We start from the raw sequence: 19,309 nt of genomic DNA, 5'->3' as shown, positions 1-19,309 counted from the left end.
AGATAAATCTTCTCGAGACTTAAAAATTACATTAAATGAGCAAATCATCCTCCATATATATACATTATTCAGTGATCGAACTTTAGACTATATACTCATCTATTTATTTACCCATTGTAATAAGTAACAACTGTTGATTTGATGTTTACTGGTATTAAACAACGTATACGCAACCAAAAAAAATTGATTCCTGCGTGTGTAAATGAAATTTCAAATATTTTTTTGTCAAACTACCCTCAAACTAGGATGAAAAGCTAAGTTGCGAAAAAAATGTATGGGTTGTTTTGTTACAATATACACACATGATAAAAATAGACGGTCTTAAAAGGAATAGCAGTAACGTGAGGAGGGAGGGGGTTCGGGGAAAGAACGGCGTCGTAAAAAGGCAAAGTCAGGTTGGTTTTGACTGAGCGAAGTATATGCTGGTGGAATATTTTGTATGTGGAACTCATTTATGTTCTCTCATATACTTCCCTATAAATCCTCTCCACTCTTTTCACTTCTTTCGCACACCTCTCTCTCTTCCTTCCTTTTTCTCTTCCCGTTTTTCTCTGCACCCTACATTTCTGCACAAAATTGTAGGTGAGTTTCAACCTCCTTTTTCATTCATGCATGCATCATGTGACTATAACTCTATGTGTCATGAGATTCATGAAATGTTTTGTTTTGAATAATAATCCTATTCTATGCATGATCATAGTTGTTTGTGCCACCGTTATTGAATATTGTAGCACGGTAGCACCCATGTGCTATGCAGCCATCCTTCATTATCTCGGTAGCTTGGACTTGGCTTCAATTTTTTTGACTTGTTTATTCAGATTCACCTATTTGCATGTGTTAATTATTTGGTTTAAACGAATAAAATCACTAGTAATCTTAATTTGTTCATTATTGGAGTGTGTTTCTTATTGTCTTCATGATATTTTTACCCCTTTTTCTGGGAAACTTGGTTGGATAACTTGTGTTGTGTGTATTTTGGGGGGATTCAATGAAAGACATGAATTTTGACATGACCATGTGAAGATCTGAATATCTTCTTTGTTGAAATGTCAACATCGTCTTTATTTTGGAGAGAGGGGTTGTTCACTAATTTTCTGATATCTGAGTAACCAAAGGTGGGGTAGCTTGTTCTTTTGCAAAATTGCTTGTACTGAGTAGCCTGCTCTGTCTCTTATCAAAATTGGCACTAGAGGTTTTGTCTTATAGCTTGAATTTTGAATTTCATGGTTCAATTAGTGATGTAATATTAGGCTATTAACCTAATATTAGATTCAATTAGGTATAATTTTTGTGCATGTTTGATTTTTTGTTGATGCCAATTGCTTTCACTTTTGCAGGGAATTCAAGCAGATAGAAACAGAAGGAAATTTGTAATTTGGCATCATGGCCAAGGAACAAATTCAGGTGCTAAATGCGCTTGATGTGGCGAAAACACAATGGTACCATTTCACTGCAATTGTAATTGCTGGAATGGGCTTCTTCACTGATGCATATGATCTATTCTGCATATCCCTTGTCACCAAGTTGCTCGGTCGCATTTACTACCACGTTGATGGCGCTGCGAAGCCCGGAACATTGCCTCCAAATGTATCAGCTGCTGTAAATGGAGTAGCTTTCTGCGGTACACTTTCAGGACAGCTTTTCTTTGGCTGGCTTGGTGACAAATTGGGCAGAAAAAAAGTCTATGGCATGACCCTCATGATGATGGTCATATGCTCTATTGGTTCCGGCCTTTCGTTCGGACATAGTCCAAAATCTGTGATGGCAACACTTTGCTTCTTCAGGTTCTGGCTTGGTTTTGGAATTGGTGGAGACTACCCCCTTTCTGCTACCATTATGTCTGAGTATTCGAATAAGAAGACTCGCGGCGCCTTCATCGCTGCGGTCTTTGCTATGCAGGGTTTTGGAATTCTTGGAGGTGGTATATTTGCAATCATAATTTCTGCTGCATTCAAGGCCAAGTTTGATGCTCCGCCTTATGAGGTTGATCCGGTTGGTTCAACTGTTCCTCAAGCTGACTATATTTGGAGGATAATTGTGATGGTTGGAGCACTCCCAGCTGCATTGACTTACTACTGGAGGATGAAGATGCCGGAAACCGCTCGCTATACTGCTCTAGTTGCCAAGAACACAGAACAGGCTGCAAAGGATATGTCTAAGGTTCTGCAGGTTGAGATTCAAGCTGAGCCAAAAGGTGACCAAGCACAGGCCAATACATTTGCCTTGTTCTCAAAGGAGTTCATGCGCCGCCACGGATTGCATCTTCTCGGCACAGCAAGCACATGGTTCTTGCTTGATATTGCATTTTACAGCCAAAATCTCTTCCAAAAAGACATCTTCAGTGCAATTGGTTGGATTCCTCCTGCAAAAACCATGAATGCTCTTGAGGAAGTTTACAGAATTGCAAGAGCTCAGACGCTTATCGCTCTCTGCAGTACTGTCCCTGGCTACTGGTTTACAGTGGCTCTCATAGACAGGATTGGAAGATTTGCTATTCAATTGATGGGGTTCTTCTTCATGACTGTTTTTATGTTCGCTCTTGCCATTCCTTATGACCACTGGACTCATAAGGAGAACAGAATAGGATTCGTGGTGATATATTCCTTGACTTTCTTCTTCGCGAATTTCGGGCCTAATGCCACCACATTCGTCGTGCCGGCCGAGATTTTCCCGGCTAGATTCCGGTCCACTTGCCACGGAATTTCATCAGCGGCCGGGAAGCTCGGGGCTATAGTCGGAGCATTCGGGTTCTTGTACCTGGCACAGAACAAGGACAAGAGCAAAGCAGATGCAGGGTACCCTGCAGGTATTGGTGTGAAGAACTCACTGCTTTTGTTAGGTGTGGTCAACATTTTAGGCTTCTTTTGTACTTTCTTGGTGCCTGAGGCAAAGGGAAAATCTTTGGAGGAAATGTCAGGTGAGAATGAAGAGGAAGGTGAAAATGGAACCAAAGAAGAGTCAGAGCCACATTCTTACAGCACCAGAACAGTTCCATATGTTTAGGTTATGTTTAACTAACTGTAGTATTGTTATTGCAATAAAGCACTACCTCAAGGGAAAAGCACAAAAGCTTTCTCTTCCCCTCTCCACTAGTTCTGTTAATTTTTTTACCCGGATAATATCATGTTAGAGTAACTGAGGAGCTGTTTGTTGAACTACGAGTGTTGGGAATTATTAATGTTATGTAACCATTATTCCACTGTAGAGTAGTAGTACTATCAATTTTCAAGTTCAATAACCGATTTGTGCTTTGTTTGTTTCTTTTCCTTTTGGACTTGTTCTTGTTGCTTCAATGTTTCTTTATCTTGTTGCTAAGACAAACAAACGACAGCTATAGCATGATACTACATCATTAAAACGACTTGCATGGAGCTATGTGAATAATTGAATATAATAGAAGGGTCTTTATTTATCGTCTTGTTCTGTGTGTCAATTTAGAAAGTCTTGTTAATTGTGTCAATTGTGTGAATAGAGATGATCAGATGAAGATGATTTAATGTTGAAGTTGATAGACGCAAAATACGACCCCAGCTACTAGATGTGGGGAGTTTCAGCAAAATTTGACTTGCACACTTCAAGTGCGTTCGGTTGTTGAAGACTTGAGAGTAAAGTGGGGAGTTGGATTGACTTTTTCAATCTGACTAACTTCTGTTTCACAAATACACATGAAACATTTTCTATTAGAATTTGTTTTCAATAATTCAATCTTCAAATGAAAAACAGTATTTTCAATAATTAAGCAACGGCCTAAAATATTGTTGTTCATTTTGATCTCCTGTTCTATACTATTCCAGGCCTAATGGCATAGATAAGCATTTAACCATCCTAAAATTTGAAGAGTTTGCTATTTTTTGGGTAATCTGTCATTAAATTATTCAGAGAACTATGTTCTTTACCTCTTTACTTCATGTGGTTCCCCATTATTTAAGTAAGATAAATAAAGTCATCATTTGACATTTCACAAGTTACAGGTTCAAGATTTCTCTCATCTAAAGTGAAGGACTGCACTCTACACCACAAAGTCTAAGGATAATCATTGAAAAATTAACCATTGAGATTATTGTCAAATGATTGTTGCTTTACTGTTGTGTCTGTTCTAATTGGCTCAACATTCATTACTTGGTTGCTGATCTCTGTCAGTTCTTTTGCCTCACTGAACTGCTCATGATAAATTAGCTTTCAAAGCAAATAAAGATAAAATTATGCAGTTACCCTGTTAAAGTTATGGCAAGGGGTTTTAATATCTAAGATATATGGGTCCATAAGGTCATGCTCATACAATACAGTCAAAGCAAATTGGAAATTAAGACAGTAGCTGCCAAGAGCTTAAACCCACAAGCCTTCAGATTCAAATTATTGGAGTTATATTTCGGTGACAAGATCGGCTTTGCAGATGATAGAGCATGGAGAGGTGATTCATTAAACCTATATACTAGTAGATTTTGACAACAAAAAAAGAAGCTAATAACTGCATAAACATTTCAATGTGCTCGGTCTTTGATCACTTCAAGATCCATTTCTGTGGGGTCAGTAGCCTGGATTTCATAATGAACACCATCTAGCTCACGTCTGAACCTTTCTTTAGTAGTGGCATAGAGCATCTTGGCTCGGATTCGAGATGTTGAAGGAGACCTAATCAATATCAGCAATGAAAAACTAAGAATGATATCTCAGAGGCATAATCATATATCAAACTGGTAAAATGACAAAAGTTCACCCCAAGTTAGTTCTCATTAGAAGAACATGCAGTAGTCAAACCCAAGTAAGAGATTTAGGTGATACTTGAAATGAAGGAAAATTTGTTAGGAACTGGAAATCAAGATGCCACTCAAACAAGAAACGGATGAATTTATCAGAGTAGTCTTTCTATTCTATGGACAATCAGCTCAAAAAATGCAGGAGTACCTAACCCATCCAACTATTAAAAACCAATAAGTTTTCTTACCTAAACTTATATTTATACTGATTTTATTCAGAAGCAAGGTATGTGAAGGCTTGACATGCAAATGCAATTCACGCCGATATAGTAAACTTGTACAATGGATTGATGGAATCGTGTACCATAGTACCAATTCCTTCAAGAACCAATCATCCTAATTGAGGACATTATATTATCTGCTCCTGTCTCCAGAAGATAATAAGAGACATTCTGAAATACTACATAATAGCAAAGCCCTCCAAGCTTTATCTCATCAAACTTTCAAATTTATAAATAAGAATGGAATAGAAACATTTGAGAACACCTAAATTCTCTACACATCAATTCTAGATTTGCAAATTAGAACTAGACAAACTACCTCCCCACCAAACAAAAAAAAAGAATGAAACTTACTCTTATATGGGTTAAGCTGAAGCATATAGATGTTTATGTCACATTATTTTGATTTGCATATATATATTTAAGAACTTCTAGCCAGTAATGCTCTATCTGAAACTTAAATCCTACACACAGAAAGAGCCCCTGAACAACTTGATGTCTGACAGTAGCAACCAGGATGGAAATGGTGTAAAATTCAAGATGCAGTGCATGGAGCAACATATCAAAGATACTACATTTGACTACATTTACAGCCCAATCATGTAAGAAAATTGTATCTAAACAAGAAATTTTTCCTGATTCAATGAAACAATAAACGCATAGCTTCAGTACCAGCAAAGACCATGCAAAGAATGACACTAAAGCAGTACAAATTCACATAAGCTTAAAGTGTGTTTGGTCTAGCTTTTGCAAACCAATTTAGGATCCAAAATAAATTCTACAAGCAGCTACAAAGTGCATTGATTTTTATGACCATCACTCAATCAAAAACACACTTTAAAGAATTAGTTGGCATGGTGATTTTGAAATCACACAAGATATGTTCAAAGAACATAAATCACATGTCCAGCTAAATTTTCTTTTGTTGCACAAGATAACACATATTAGGTGTCACTTCTCACAATCATCTAGGTTTAAACAGGGATAAAAGGCAGGACAAACAAACTAACCATGCAATGAAGAAGATTTTGCTCTTTTGACAATTCTCAGAAGTAACAAAATCAAAGTCAAACACAGCATATCTACAATCATTCTCAGGCAAAGACGCCGCGAAATCGTCATAGCTCTCAGCCGGGCCACCAGTCTTCTCAACCACAACCTCCCTTTTCTTCTCATCAACCTTAAAGATCACATACCGATGAACCTTCTTTTGCTTCAACTCCATGAAGGTGTTCTTGCTGTGATCAGCAACACCCATGCCTGATGAAGCATTCGCCTAAAAAATAATATAATCATAAACAAATCAGCATCAAAACTCAAAAGCCTTTTCAACTAAACCTTTATCTTGAAAAATTAAATGCACCCCCACAAACATTCACAAGCCAAAGGATGTAAAGAATTCAACTTTTGCTAAAAATTATCAAAAGCCTTTTCAACTAAACCTTTCTCTTGAAAATTAAATGCAACCCCACCAACATTCACAAGCCAAAGGTTGTAAAGAATTCAACTTGTGCTAAAAGTTCAACTTTTTTTGAATAGAAAAATATAAGTGACAATGATCAAAAGCCTTTTCAATTAAATCTTTCACTTGAAATTAAATGCAACCCCACAAACATTCACAAGCCAAAGTTTACTTTTTGTCCCAAATAAAAACAACATCTCAACTCTAACATGTTTAATCACTAACCTTGTGCTAAAAAAATTAAATTTTTTTGTTAGAAAAATAGAAGTGACAATGATCAAACACTAAGTGGTCATAAAGAATTAAACATGATATGATTAGCATACCCAGTATCGAAAAGTTTCAAATTTTGAAGGCAGAAACAGAAAATATAATCAATTTGATAAAAATAAAAAACTAAGCAAGCAGTAATGAATGTTAATGTTACCCGGCCGAATCCTCTGAAAGACATGGAGAATGTTGAAGAAGAGAGGAGGAAGGTGAAGAGTGAAGAAGAGAAGAGGGTGGTTTTGTAGAAAGAAAAGGAAACGAGGGCGGTGCGTGGTGGCAACGCTAACAGTAACAGAGGAGAGGGACCATGGAATGGAGCAGAATATATATAAAAGAATGATTTTCTTCACCGTCCAATCTGCCCCACTTCATATCTATTCGCCGCGTATTTGTGTATTTTTTTTTTACTTTTTTTTTTAATTTTGTTATTCTTTTTTAATTTGGAATTACTATAAGATAAATTAAAGGAGATAAAAATTATCAAATAAGAGATATAATTTTGAGAAAGAAGTAAAAGTTATCTCAATTTGCAATTGAATCTTTTATGTATTTAAATTTGAATTATTGTACTTTCTTTTAAATTACTATTTTTTTTAGCTTTTCTTCTTACTAGTGAGCCAAAATATCATCTAGTTCTATCAAAAATCTAAATTCCAAATCTTTACATTTTTAGTAGATAATAACAACCCACACTTTCCTTTTTATTTATATAAAGTAACAGATTAAATCAGTTTTAAGTAGATGAAATTTACTTAATCATTGATTTAAAAAAATCAACAAAAATAGATTTTGCTTATTTTACTTGTTTTCAAGAATATTAAATCCAAAACTATATTTTTACAATAAATGTGACCGTCAGAATTCACTAAATGGCAAAAACACTTTTGTATGTTTTGTTTTAAAGAATGGTGAACAACTTTCAGACTCACCATAGCATTCATCATTATCTCCATCTACTAATGACAAATATGAGAGTGATGGTTCGTCTCATTATTTACCATCAAATAAGCCTTCACTATACACCAATAGGTACAAAATAGGGTAGCAAGAGTATGTTTGCTCACAACAAGTTATGAAAATCTCTCTTACATAGCCCACAAAGTGTCTTTCAATCCTCAAGTAAGCATTTGTGTTTGAACAATGTACCTTAGTTAATAAAAGTTTATCTTATTTAAATCCTTTGTCTAGGATTATAATAAGCGACTTGTAGCATGTCTTATAAAAGTTTGAAGGCTTAATTCCACTTTAGGCCCCTAATGTTTCGTAAATGTGCGATCTGCACCCCCTGTGTATAAAGCGTGCGGTCAAGGTCCCTGACGTTTCTAAAACGTACGATTAACGCCCTTCCGTCCAAATCCGTTTGGTTCCTCACTTGACCAAACGGAAAATGCTGACGTGGCATTATTTAATTAATTAAAAATTCATTTTTCAAATAAAATTATTTCAAAACATAAAAATAAAAATTATTTCAAAGCAAAAATTTATCCAGAAGCTTCTCTTCATCTTCAACCTCTAACTCATCTTCTTCAACTTCCCAACAAAAAACTCAAACCCAAATAAAATCCCCAATCAACACCCAACCAACCTGCAACCTCCTCCCTCTCCCACCCACCTGCAATCACCACCCTAACCTCACCCCAATCAATCTGCAACCCTATTATCCATCATCTTCAACCTCCAGACCCCACCACCATCTTCAGCCTTCAGCCTCCAGGCCCCCACTCCCACGCCACCACCTCTCCAATGCCACCGCACTCTTCTTCTTCCATTTCACCACCGCACCACCACCCAAATCGCCCCTATAGCCTATAGGGATCCAAATCACCCCTCTCAAAACCCCTTCCCTGCGAAACCCAGATGATCAAATCCAAGTTCAAGTTCCTAAATATTTTAACTTAGATCTGGTGACAAAATCTCCCTTAGGTACCTGCGGTTTTTGAAGAATGAGGTGAGGGAAATCGAGATCTAGTGCGATCTGGTGTTACCGGTGTAGTGGCCATGACCGAATTTGATCTGCAAAGATTTGAAGGTGTGGTGCTCACGGTGGCTGTGGATGTTTGTTAGATCTGTGCTGGTTGTGTTTGTGAGTATGTGGTGTTATTTTTATCCTCTTTTCTTCAATTTTTCTCTTTCTCTTCTTTTGATGCCGTCCCACGAAGCTTCAAATACAAAGAAGAAGGAAAAAAATAACTTATGTCTACAAGAGAAAGAACCAGCACCGCCGCATGGAAAATTGAATTGAACATGGGTATTTCAAATTTTCATGTTCTGGATTTTTGTGTGTTTGATGGTAAATGTTAGGTGAGAAGGGTATGAGGCTTCTGCAATCTGCAAACTTGGAGGAGCTTGTTACATCATATTTTCTTGAGATCAAAGAAAAAAAAATTATAAGAAAATAATATTACACGTTTTAATATTTTATTATTTTTTATTAGAAAAATGAATTTTTTATGAAATTAAATAAGTGTCACGTCAGCATTCCGTTTGGTCAACAGACGGAACCTAACGGAAGGGCGTTAATCGCACGTTTTAGAAACGTCAGGGACCTTGACCGCACGTTTTATACACGGGGGGTGCAGATCGCACATTTATGAAACATCAGGGGCCCAAACTGGAATTAAGCCAAGCTTGAAATAGGTCCTCTGAACATCTTGAAGCTTTAAGTGGCCTTCAGCACGTTCTAAGATTACAATGTCTACTACATGCCTTATCACTTAACATATTCTCATAATTGTGAGTTAGCACTTGAGTGACGTTATCTTTTAACAACCATAGAACATCATGCTTTGTTTCTTGGTGATTTCCATCTTCCAACAAGTAGATGAAAAAATTGTTTTAGAATTTGATCCCTGAGCTTTGACTTTCCAAAAACACGTTGACCAACCAATAAGATTCTTCATATCAAATATGAGTGACAATGCAAGTCAACTCGCTTCGATTCAGAGTCGAGTTGGCCTGCTAAAGAATGTGAGTTGGGAAAGCCAACTAACACCACCTCATGGCGGGTTGGCTTGTAAATAAAAATACCAATAAAAAATAATGTGATGTATCATGTATAAACATTAAAAACAAAATTGGTTTCATTCATGATGGGCTAAAACAGCGAGCCCAAGAACTCATCCAAACATGTAGAAAACAGCACTGGGCAGTGAGCAGACAAGCTGGGGCTTTTGGGGTTGTCGGCGTTGACTCCAACGGATTTTCAGAACATTTCCGAAATGGAGAAGGAAGAAGGTCCCGTGTTCTGGTTCGAGACCTCTGGCTCTGTTTGTCACCGACACCACTTTCAATCCAATGGTCAACTTTCCGTACGTGTTCTCTTCTCTTCTCTTATCTGAATGTTGGGACTTTCATCTTCTAATGTATTGTAACCAACCCACTTTCTTGTTCAATCCAATGTTTTTTTCTTTCCAAATGGCATAGACCCTAATGTTCTTATCCATGTCATTTATTGTTAGTGTATAATATAAAATCGTGCTGCAATTCTAATAGACATAAATTTGGAATTTCCTCAAGCTCAGTTCAGATGTAGTATCCTCTTCTAAAATGTATGAATTGATGAAAAAACATAAGTTGCCATTCTCTCTCTTTGAGTATAGCAGGTCTTAGGTTTTGATTGTGAAGCTAAGTTGTGGGGGGTTGGATTTGCCACCCCACCCATTAGAAATGCCACCCCACTTTAACGTGGGGAAATACTTAAATGTCCCTCCGTGTTATACTCGGGAAGATTAAGTTCCGGAGCGCTCCGGAAGTTAAACTTCCGGATCGTATCAATTGGTGTCATGATTTTTGGCGTGATCGTTAACTTTCGTAGCATATTGTTAAGAGTATTTGTTGAAAGTGTTTGTTTATTTGTAAGGCCTGCTATACTCTATGGTAGCGAATGTCGGGCTTTAACGGGACGACATGGGAGAAGTGTTGGAGTAGCAGAAATGAGAATGTTAAGATGGATGGGTGGGCACACTAAAAAGGATAAGATACACAATGAGCGGATTAGAGAAGATATTGGAGTGACGCCTATTGTGGAGAAGCTGACGGAATATCGGTTAAGGTGGTTTGGACATGTGCAAAGAAGGCCTATGGAGGCACCAATGAGAAGGGTGGATAACATGGTTTTTAGTCCTGTGAAGAGAGGTAGAGGGAGACAAAAAAGAACATGGGAAGATATTGTTAAGGATGATCTTATTATCAATAACATCCCTCATAATTTATGTTTTGATTGAGCTCAATGAGGTAGTGTGATCCATATAGCCGACCTCACTTAGTGGGATAAGGCTTTTGTAGTAATTGTTGTTATATGTTTAGCTAAACCTTTTCTCTCGTCACCCTGAGTGTTTTTGGTTTCTTTGTAGGTAATGCTCGTTGATGATTCCAGGCCATTATACCAAAAGGTGGCTGGGTCTTTCATGAATAAATTTTTTCCATCAGGATATCCATACAGGTCGTTTGATTTTTCTTGAATATGGTTATGGCTTAGACAGGCCTGTTCTGCGGGCTCAGTTTTTACGTGTTTCCTTTGCAGTGTAAATGAAGGCTATCTCAGATACACTCAGTTTCGATCTGTTCAACATGTTACCAGTGCAGCACTATCAGTTCTATCAACTCAGGTCTTCTGATTACTTGAAAATCTCATTTAAGCAATTAATCAGAAACACGTTATTGTCTTTGAAAATGAATACTTACTGGCATGGCAAGTGGCAACTGAGATATAAATTTCTCTTAACTCATGATTGGTTCATTCCTTAAACATTATATTATATGGTGAAGTCCATGTGCATGATACATATTTTGTTAACCATAGGGATGTAATCTTTTTCTGAAGTAATTAAGTGTGTGTCCTTGATCTGTATGCTTATTCTTCTGCAGTCATTGCTATTTGCTGCAGGGTTGCGGCCCACTCCTGCACAAGCAACTGCTGTTAGCTGGGTAATTAGATACCATTTTAAAATTGACAATTTCTCGGACCAGTAATAGTAACTTCTTTTTAATGTATAACCCGTTTGTCCTGCTTACATCCATAGATTTTAAAGGATGGAATGCAACATGTAGGGAAGCTAATATGTAGCAATTGGGGTGCAAGAATGGATTCTGAACCTAAACGTTGGAGACTAATAGGTTTGCATTTGGGCTGGGGCTTTTCTATTACCAATTTCCCCTTATATTAGCTCTTACCTCTTATTTTCAAAGTTCTCAAGTTGTCTGACTGGAATTAGCTTTACATTTGCAGCTGATGTGCTCTATGATTTAGGCACGGGCTTGGAAGTGCTTTCTCCATTATGTCCACATCTTTTTCTTCAAATGGCAGGCCTAGGAAATTTTGCAAAGGTTTAGATTTTTATTGGGTTTTTGTAAAAAACAATTTCACATTATAGCATATGTTGCGACATAAAGTTGTCTCAGTGCTAATTGTTCGTTAAAGCTCATGGCCATTGGTTTTAGTATCCTGATTTAGATATCTGGTAAATGCATCATATTTTATGGTCTATTAACTTCTCTCTGTTATTTGGGAATCAACAGGGGATGGCAGTTGTTGCAGCAAGGGCAACAAGATTGCCTATATATTCTTCATTTGCTAAAGAAGGAAATCTCAGTGACCTGTTTGCGAAGGGGGAGGCTTTTTCAACACTCTGTAACGTTATTGGGATTGGAGTTGGAATTCAGCTAGCATCTACTATCTGTGCATCAGTGCAGGGAAAGGTATAGAGACCTTATTTGTTTACTCTTGAGCTTTAGTGTTCAATTTGATCTTCAGCTTTTACTTTTACAATTAGTTTGTGCCAACAATATATGCAATGTTGTTCTTGGTTGTGCAAGAGAGTCTGTGTCGGGGAAGATAGCGAGGGGAGGGGGGTTAAATTTTTTTGTTAGAGTTGGTGGCTTAGGCCAGGGAGGACAAGGTCTGTCTATTTATTCAGCTCTGATTGGTTACTTTATGTTCATTCTTTTTGGGTTCTATTATATTTTGAATACAATTTCATTGCCTTTCATATATTATTTAATGATGGAGTTATAGAACTTTTTCGTCCGGTTGCTGTCGGTCCTCTTTTCTTTCAATCATTGATCGTGGAAATTTTGTTTCTTGTAATCAGAAATGTTACTAACAAACTAAAAAAGGAAGGACAAAGTAAGTTAATCGTGTTGCATATCTTAATGGTAAAATACACATTGTGTTGAGGATTCCAACTGATGGATTATGAAACATTTTGTTGTCAGATGGTTGTAGGTCCTCTCCTTTCAATTTTACATATATACAGTGTGTCTGAAGAAATGAGAGCAACACCTATCAATACCTTGAATCCACGAAGAACTGCAATGATCGTGACAGATTTTCTCAAGGTCTGGTTTTTACCATTGTAGTAAATGAAATCACTCATGGTTTCCTTCCTTTATTTGAACATGTGAAATGCTGTTTTAATGTTAATTGTATTCGAAAGCAGGCAGGAGTTGTCTCAAGCCCTGCTGATCTAAGATATAGAGAGGATCTGCTGTTTCGTGTCCGACTCACAGAAGATGCTGGAAATGTAAGAGTGGGGAGGGCTTTGCATGAGGTTATTAAGCCTTCCAGGCTTCTTGAATTAGAACAGGTACTTCCAGGGGAGAAGTTTCTCTTAAATCGTGGGGGTAAATGCGTCGACATGGTGTTGGAACAAGATGCTAGTGGTGAAGATGCATTGAGAGGGTGGCTAGTTGCTGCATATGCTGCACAAATTGAGAATTCCTCTCATGAGCTCAGTGCTAGTGTCCTGCATGAGGCTTACAAGAAAATGACCGGTGTGTTTCCTGTATTTTTAAAAGAATTACAGAGCAAAGGGTGGCACACTGATCGTTTTCTGGATGGAACTGGGAGCCGCTTTGCATTCTAGGGTTCATAGAAATCCTGTATTGGTTTGAAATATTTTTTCTCCCACTATATGAGAGAAGTTTTGATGTAGTGTGGGTGTAGTGAATTCAATTGTTCATATTTCTTGAACTTAACTGTATATCTTAACTATTTTTTTAGGAATCCTATTTGGTGGGCTATGATATGGCACTGGTGAAAATCAAATAAGAAAAACATAGAACTAGCACAATATTGTAAGATGTTTGTTAAATAAACTTGCCCAACTCTAAACCAGAACCATATGGACCAAGTCAAGAAGCAAGTAGGTTGGCGTAGTGGTTCAACACTTCGTTCCTTAAGTAATATTTAGGTGTTTGATTCTCAACTCTTGCAAATTGAGGAAACTTATTGGTCAGCCTTTCATCACTTAATGTGTTGACAATGGAGTTGAAGATTAGTCCCACAATTATCCAGTGTATGATACCTCAGTTAACACTAAAAAAAATATAAACCAAAATTTTCCTTTGGTCAATAAAGTAGCAACATCACCAACACATGACAAACAAAATTGACGTGATTGTATCATACCCATAAAGTGAGTAGGCTAGTTTAAGATTTTGGAGACATTCAGTGCACAAGGACAGGACATGGATGAAGACAGTACAAAAGTAAGACCATTTACATGATATCATTCAATTTCTAAATTTAAATCATGACCCGTTTCACTTTGAGGAGCCAACAAATAGTCATTAGCTTTTGTTGTTAAAGCTAAATACTAAATATTGCGATTTTTTTTTTCTCCTTTGGTCACCAGTCTCCACGGGGAAAGGGGCCCCACGTGACTAATCTGGCTCGGGATACGGTAGTGATGTCCCTGGCCACAAAGGTTTTTATTTTTGACCTCAGAGGGGATCGAACCCGGGCCAGAAGCTTAGGTGAAATCCCTTAAGGAAATGCACATTCACCACTTGTGCCACCCTTGTGGCTTAAATATTGCGACTTTAAAGTCAAGTTATGTTGAAGCTTTATATAAAAATGACCTCCTAATTTTCTCCCCTAATGCAGAATGAAGATTCTGCTATGGCATGTGGGTCAGTGAAAACTTGGCTTTAATGCATGGTCATGATTGGTGTACACAATTTTATAATAATTTATGGCGGTTTAAAATGTTATGAATTGCAGGTGTAGATGCTTGATTCCGCTTGAGTAATGTCTCAGTTCGAGTTTTGTGAATGGAAAAACCCAAGAGTTAGCCTCATTATGATATGGATGTTTCCGGCTTGAACAAGATTGCCTCCGAAGGGTGTCAACTGTCCTACACACAAAATTTTTTTGAAGGTGTAGATGATGTCCGACACAAAATGTTTTTCATACATCATTAATGCATTAAACGAAAAAAAAAGGTTTTCAAATATATATAATTGCTGTGATAGAGAAAATTGGAAATATGAAATTTTCTCATATCGCTTAGAAGTTAAGTTAGAAAATTGGAGTATGTAACTATGAATAAATATCGGTCAAAAAACTACCTTTAAGATTTCAATAATTTGTTTTATGACATTTTTCCCCTTAGAGTAATTAATTAGGTATACACGTTTTTTTTTTTGAAAATAGGTATACATGTTTGTTAACAACAAACTCGGAGATTGAGTATTATGTTTTATAATTAGGAACAGAGGGAGTATTATACAAAGTTGGGTTCTTTAAATATGTTAACAAATGTTCAATCTTTAATTATGTGTCAGGATAAAATTTATTGAAAGAGGTAAAACTTACTATCGGCCGAAAACATTGTTAGCACCCATATTAAGATAAGATATATATATATATATATGTTTGTTTGATTTGTTAGATGCTAACATAGTGGATTTGGATTTATTATCCATATTGGAATCATCGGGTCATATTTTAGATGTAAATCATGAAACAATAGTCAATTATCTTGAAAGTGTGATGCCTTTTTCTTACCTAATAATAAGTGACATCATGTATGACAACATGCATACTTTGTTTCATATGTTTAATTAGTTATGTTCACACAAGAAATAAAGAGACTAAGCTCAATCGAGCTCTCAAGTGTTGTATTTAAATGTTCTCTTGTTTCTTTTTAATTGAATGAATCTGGTTAAAAAAAAAGTATTGTATTTAAATGTATCTTTTTTGTTACATATGCTATATATTTATATAGGACAATAATTAGAGTTTTCACGCTTAATCATGATCCCATTGATGAGTTATTTATTTTCTTATCTAGAACGACTATGCCATTGCGAACATTCAAGTGAAATTAGTTGTAGTGTCATTAAGCTCGACTAGCCGGTTGAGACAAAATCCATAATGATACACAAGCTCCCAAATCTTAAGCAATTATAATTGTGTGAAGTCTAAATGCATTGTTCGGTCGGGTGAAACATCTTAACATAGTAGAAGTGTCACAATTAAGAAGTCTCTATTGGTAAGGTATCTCGATGCGGGTCTTCGTATCATGATCGACCAATCGATATTTTCCTCCTCACACCCTAAGCGTGTGCGCGTGCACGTGCACGTGCACGTGTATGTGTGTGTCCATTACAAGAATGAGGCATCTCTTATATGCTTGATGTGACCTTTAATTACAATAATCAAATGAGTGAAAATGGTAATATAATTGATGCTAAACGACAGAATCATAATATTATGATGATGAATGAGTAAATTGCAAGTCATATTTGTTGTTCTTAATTAGAACTGTCCACCAGAAATATTGAAAACTTTCCCAAACAATTCATAAGTCCCAAGACACCCTGTACTTTGTAAAAAAATGTTACATGAATAGGTTTTGGAAAAATTAATGAAATATTATGAGCATATATTAGTTGGTGATCTTTAGCAAGGCTTTTGTCTATAAGTAAGGCAGGAGATCTAATCTAAAATAGAATACAGAGTATTCTCAAGCATGCATGAACATTCTTGTGTTTCTTTCGTGTGAACAAGTTTTAATAAGCTACGTTACCATTTAAATATTGGAATCAATAGGACTATATATAGAATAGGACAGTCAGACAAAGAAGTTATAATTACTGGTTGACCAACGACAAGTAGCCTCAAAGGGAAACTTTAATCTCATTTGCTGTTGACAGCCTCATATTAGGCAATATCCCACGTTTTATTTGACTTGTGTGAAAGAGATGCAAACTTGCACTAGTAGACGAACCAAGAAACCGACTAGTTGGAAAAGAAAAAAAGCTGCATGTTGGCTGAATAAACTAATATTATATAATGTGGATTTTGGACTATTATGTACCAGTTCACCTATATTATAGCTCGTGTGAGATTAAAGTTTCAACTCTCAAGTCTCAACTTTCCGACTTTTGAGTTGATATAACTAGTATATAAACAAGAGAGCCTGAACTTCAAGCTTATTTTGAAGCGTCCAAAACAACATACAGCATTAATTCACTTTTGAATTTGAAGCTCAAAATGGGGAGAGCTCCATGCTGTGAGAAAATGGGGTTGAAGAAAGGGCCATGGAGTCAAGAAGAAGATCTATTACTCATCAATTACATCAACACCTATGGCCATGCCAATTGGCGTGCTCTTCCCAAACAAGCTGGTAATTATTTACCCTGCAGTAATGTAAAAAAATTAAATAAAACAGGAATTCAATTATACTCGTGAATTAAAAATTAACTAAAGTTTTTCCTCATTTTTCTTACTTTGAACAACAGGGTTGCTAAGGTGTGGAAAGAGTTGCAGACTTAGGTGGGCAAATTACCTCAGACCAGACATCAAACGGGGAAACTTTAGCAGAGAAGAAGAGGATGAAATCATCAATTTGCATGAATTGTTGGGAAACAGGTAAACTAATTTATTTTCACTTAGTCTCTAGCTAGAATAGCATTTTCCCTTTCATTTTGATACCTCTTTAACTGTATGCATTTCAAATTGTTTCTAGTAATGATAATTTAAATGAAAATCCATTTACTGAATATGAAGAATAAAAAACTTAATTTCTATTTTTATATTGCAGAGTTTCCATTTTCTGTTTTTAGTTTGAGTTATATATCTGCCTGCCACCTTATTTTGAATTGACAAAAATTTATAAAAAAAATTGTAGTGCCCAGAAAAATGAAAATAGAAGTCAAACATATCCTAAAGTACCAACAAGGTTTTGGTTCAATGGTAAGCTAGATCCTGTGAAAATTAAATATATATAAGTTTAAACTCCGAAAAAGTCATATGTTGGGAGAGACTGTCACAGTTTCCCGAAGGAGTTTACACCCATCAAAATTTAAAAACCTAAAACGCCCCTAGAGTGATTGAGAGTCTCGAACAATGAAGAAGAGTATCTTGATTATTTCTCTATATTCAGCAAAGTTGTTTAATGTTCTGTAGCATAAAATGATAGAGGATGACAGGTGCATGTAACTTGTTCATCAACTTTTAACACTTGGGAGTATACAAATGCATAACAAATTCCATTCTTTCTCAGCAACTTCTTTTTCTTTTTCTTTTGAAAAAAAAAATGAATAGTTTTTTACTGCTCTTTTTATTTATATATGTAATGGCTAGGGCCCTGCATCATTTTGATTTTTACTTCAGTTTTAAGGCAAGCAAAACCATAACCAGAGGACCAGATACAGATTATGGCTGTCTGCTAAAGATTCTTACTTCATTCATTTGCTGCAACATTATTTGTCACATGTTTTTAAGAATAACATATTAAAAACTCATACTCTCATAGTTATCATCACATAACATTCTTATTGACTTAAGGGGATCCACCTTCCCTAATCAATGATTTACATTCCAAAATCATGCAATAGGGTCAATGATGTTGTGCACTAATTAATCAAATCTATTAATAATCATGCAGATGGTCAGCTATTGCAGCCAGACTACCAGGCCGAACAGACAATGAAATTAAAAACGTGTGGCACACCCACTTGAAGAAAAGGCTGCAGCCACAGACCAAACAAAAACAGACCAATTTGGATTTGGATGCCTCCAAATCCAACAAAGATGCCAAAAAAGAACACCAAGAAGATGAAGGGCCACGATCTCCTCAGCAATGTTCTTCTTCTAATAGTGACAACATGTCATCCCTCACCAATAGTAGCAGCATTGCTCCTAGTACTAACCATGATGACATGTCCATAAATGATGTTCACAATGTTAATTTTGATTCGCTGGAGAATAGTCTTGCATTGGATGAGGATTTCTGGTCGGAAGTTCTGTCATCTGATAATTCCGGCGAGACAAGTGGTGTTGTTCCGGCTACAACAGGTGTTGATTATCAGTTGGCATATTGTGGATGAAGATGTACTTGGTTTTATTCTTGGTGTTCTCAATAGTCAGACAAATCCAGGTTCAATAAATCAAACTTTTATTCTCCTTATCTCCAAGGTAAAAAGAGAGACATATATGCAAGGCCGATTTAGACCTATTAGGTTATGCAATATAATGTGATGTTTAGATTGTTTACAAAGATTATACTAATAGAATTAAATGTGTCCTAGCTGATATTATTAGTGAAAATCAAAGTGCATGAGCTCCAAATCAATTTATTACAGAAAATACACTTGTGAGTTGTGACTGTTGAGTATTTTTAATTATAAGGGGATTTTTATGTCCTTACTTATTAATTTTTTATCCATAAATCAATTGAAGACTCTTCTTTGCAAGGGCTGAAAATTGCGCTAGATATATACTCCTGATATTTCCCACTTACTTTATCCAGATGATACTATCATTTTCTCTATAGCCACTCTTGAGGAAGTTGGACATGTTTGTTCACTTC

At 36.3% G+C, this 19,309-nt stretch overlaps 4 protein-coding genes across 9 annotated transcripts; 3 read left to right on the top strand and 1 right to left on the bottom strand.

Annotated features, from left to right (window-relative positions):
- The first annotated feature begins 423 nt into the window (after positions 1–423).
- On the top strand, positions 424–3,266 carry LOC130730542 (probable inorganic phosphate transporter 1-7). 4 transcript variants are annotated; one of them, XM_057582580.1, is made up of 2 exons: positions 424–578; positions 1,338–3,266. In XM_057582580.1, exon 2 carries the CDS (start codon positions 1,384–1,386, stop codon positions 3,001–3,003), a length of 1,620 nt encoding a protein of 539 aa, XP_057438563.1. In that variant the 5' UTR covers positions 424–578; positions 1,338–1,383; the 3' UTR covers positions 3,004–3,266. The 4 variants fall into 4 exon arrangements, with proteins under 4 accessions (XP_057438563.1, XP_057438560.1, XP_057438561.1 ...); XM_057582577.1 differs by having other exon boundaries at positions 425–582; XM_057582578.1 differs by lacking the exon at positions 424–578 and adding an exon at positions 612–1,115.
- A 956-nt stretch (positions 3,267–4,222) lies between these two features.
- Positions 4,223–7,029, bottom strand: LOC130730541 (actin-depolymerizing factor). Its single transcript, XM_057582576.1, has 3 exons — positions 6,868–7,029; positions 5,989–6,254; positions 4,223–4,632 (listed from the first exon to the last, which is right to left on the bottom strand). The coding sequence occupies exons 1-3, from the start codon at positions 6,889–6,891 to the stop codon at positions 4,482–4,484; spliced, it is 441 nt and encodes a 146-aa protein (XP_057438559.1). The 5' UTR covers positions 6,892–7,029; the 3' UTR covers positions 4,223–4,481.
- A 1,212-nt stretch (positions 7,030–8,241) lies between these two features.
- LOC130730539 (protein root UVB sensitive 2, chloroplastic-like) lies at positions 8,242–13,750 on the top strand. Of its 3 annotated transcripts, none has more exons than XM_057582574.1 (9): positions 8,242–8,793; positions 11,063–11,151; positions 11,233–11,317; positions 11,577–11,636; positions 11,732–11,825; positions 11,938–12,035; positions 12,228–12,407; positions 12,924–13,046; positions 13,148–13,750. In XM_057582574.1, exons 1-9 carry the CDS (start codon positions 8,764–8,766, stop codon positions 13,571–13,573), a joined length of 1,185 nt encoding a protein of 394 aa, XP_057438557.1. In that variant the 5' UTR covers positions 8,242–8,763; the 3' UTR covers positions 13,574–13,750. The 3 variants fall into 3 exon arrangements, with proteins under 3 accessions (XP_057438557.1, XP_057438558.1, XP_057438556.1); XM_057582575.1 differs by having other exon boundaries at positions 8,243–8,797; XM_057582573.1 differs by lacking the exon at positions 8,242–8,793 and adding an exon at positions 9,146–10,018.
- A 3,116-nt stretch (positions 13,751–16,866) lies between these two features.
- Positions 16,867–19,086, top strand: LOC130730537 (transcription factor MYB30-like). Its single transcript, XM_057582571.1, has 3 exons — positions 16,867–17,122; positions 17,238–17,367; positions 18,386–19,086. Exons 1-3 carry the CDS (start codon positions 16,990–16,992, stop codon positions 18,825–18,827), a joined length of 705 nt encoding a protein of 234 aa, XP_057438554.1. The 5' UTR covers positions 16,867–16,989; the 3' UTR covers positions 18,828–19,086.
- The last annotated feature ends 223 nt before the right edge of the window (positions 19,087–19,309 follow it).

The sequence above is a fragment of the Lotus japonicus genome, chromosome 1 (genome assembly GCF_012489685.1).
Source record: "Lotus japonicus ecotype B-129 chromosome 1, LjGifu_v1.2".
NCBI lineage: Eukaryota > Viridiplantae > Streptophyta > Magnoliopsida > Fabales > Fabaceae > Lotus > Lotus japonicus.
The sequence above is the reverse complement of the archived record's forward strand: the minus strand, read 5'-3'. Positions and strand labels throughout refer to the sequence as shown.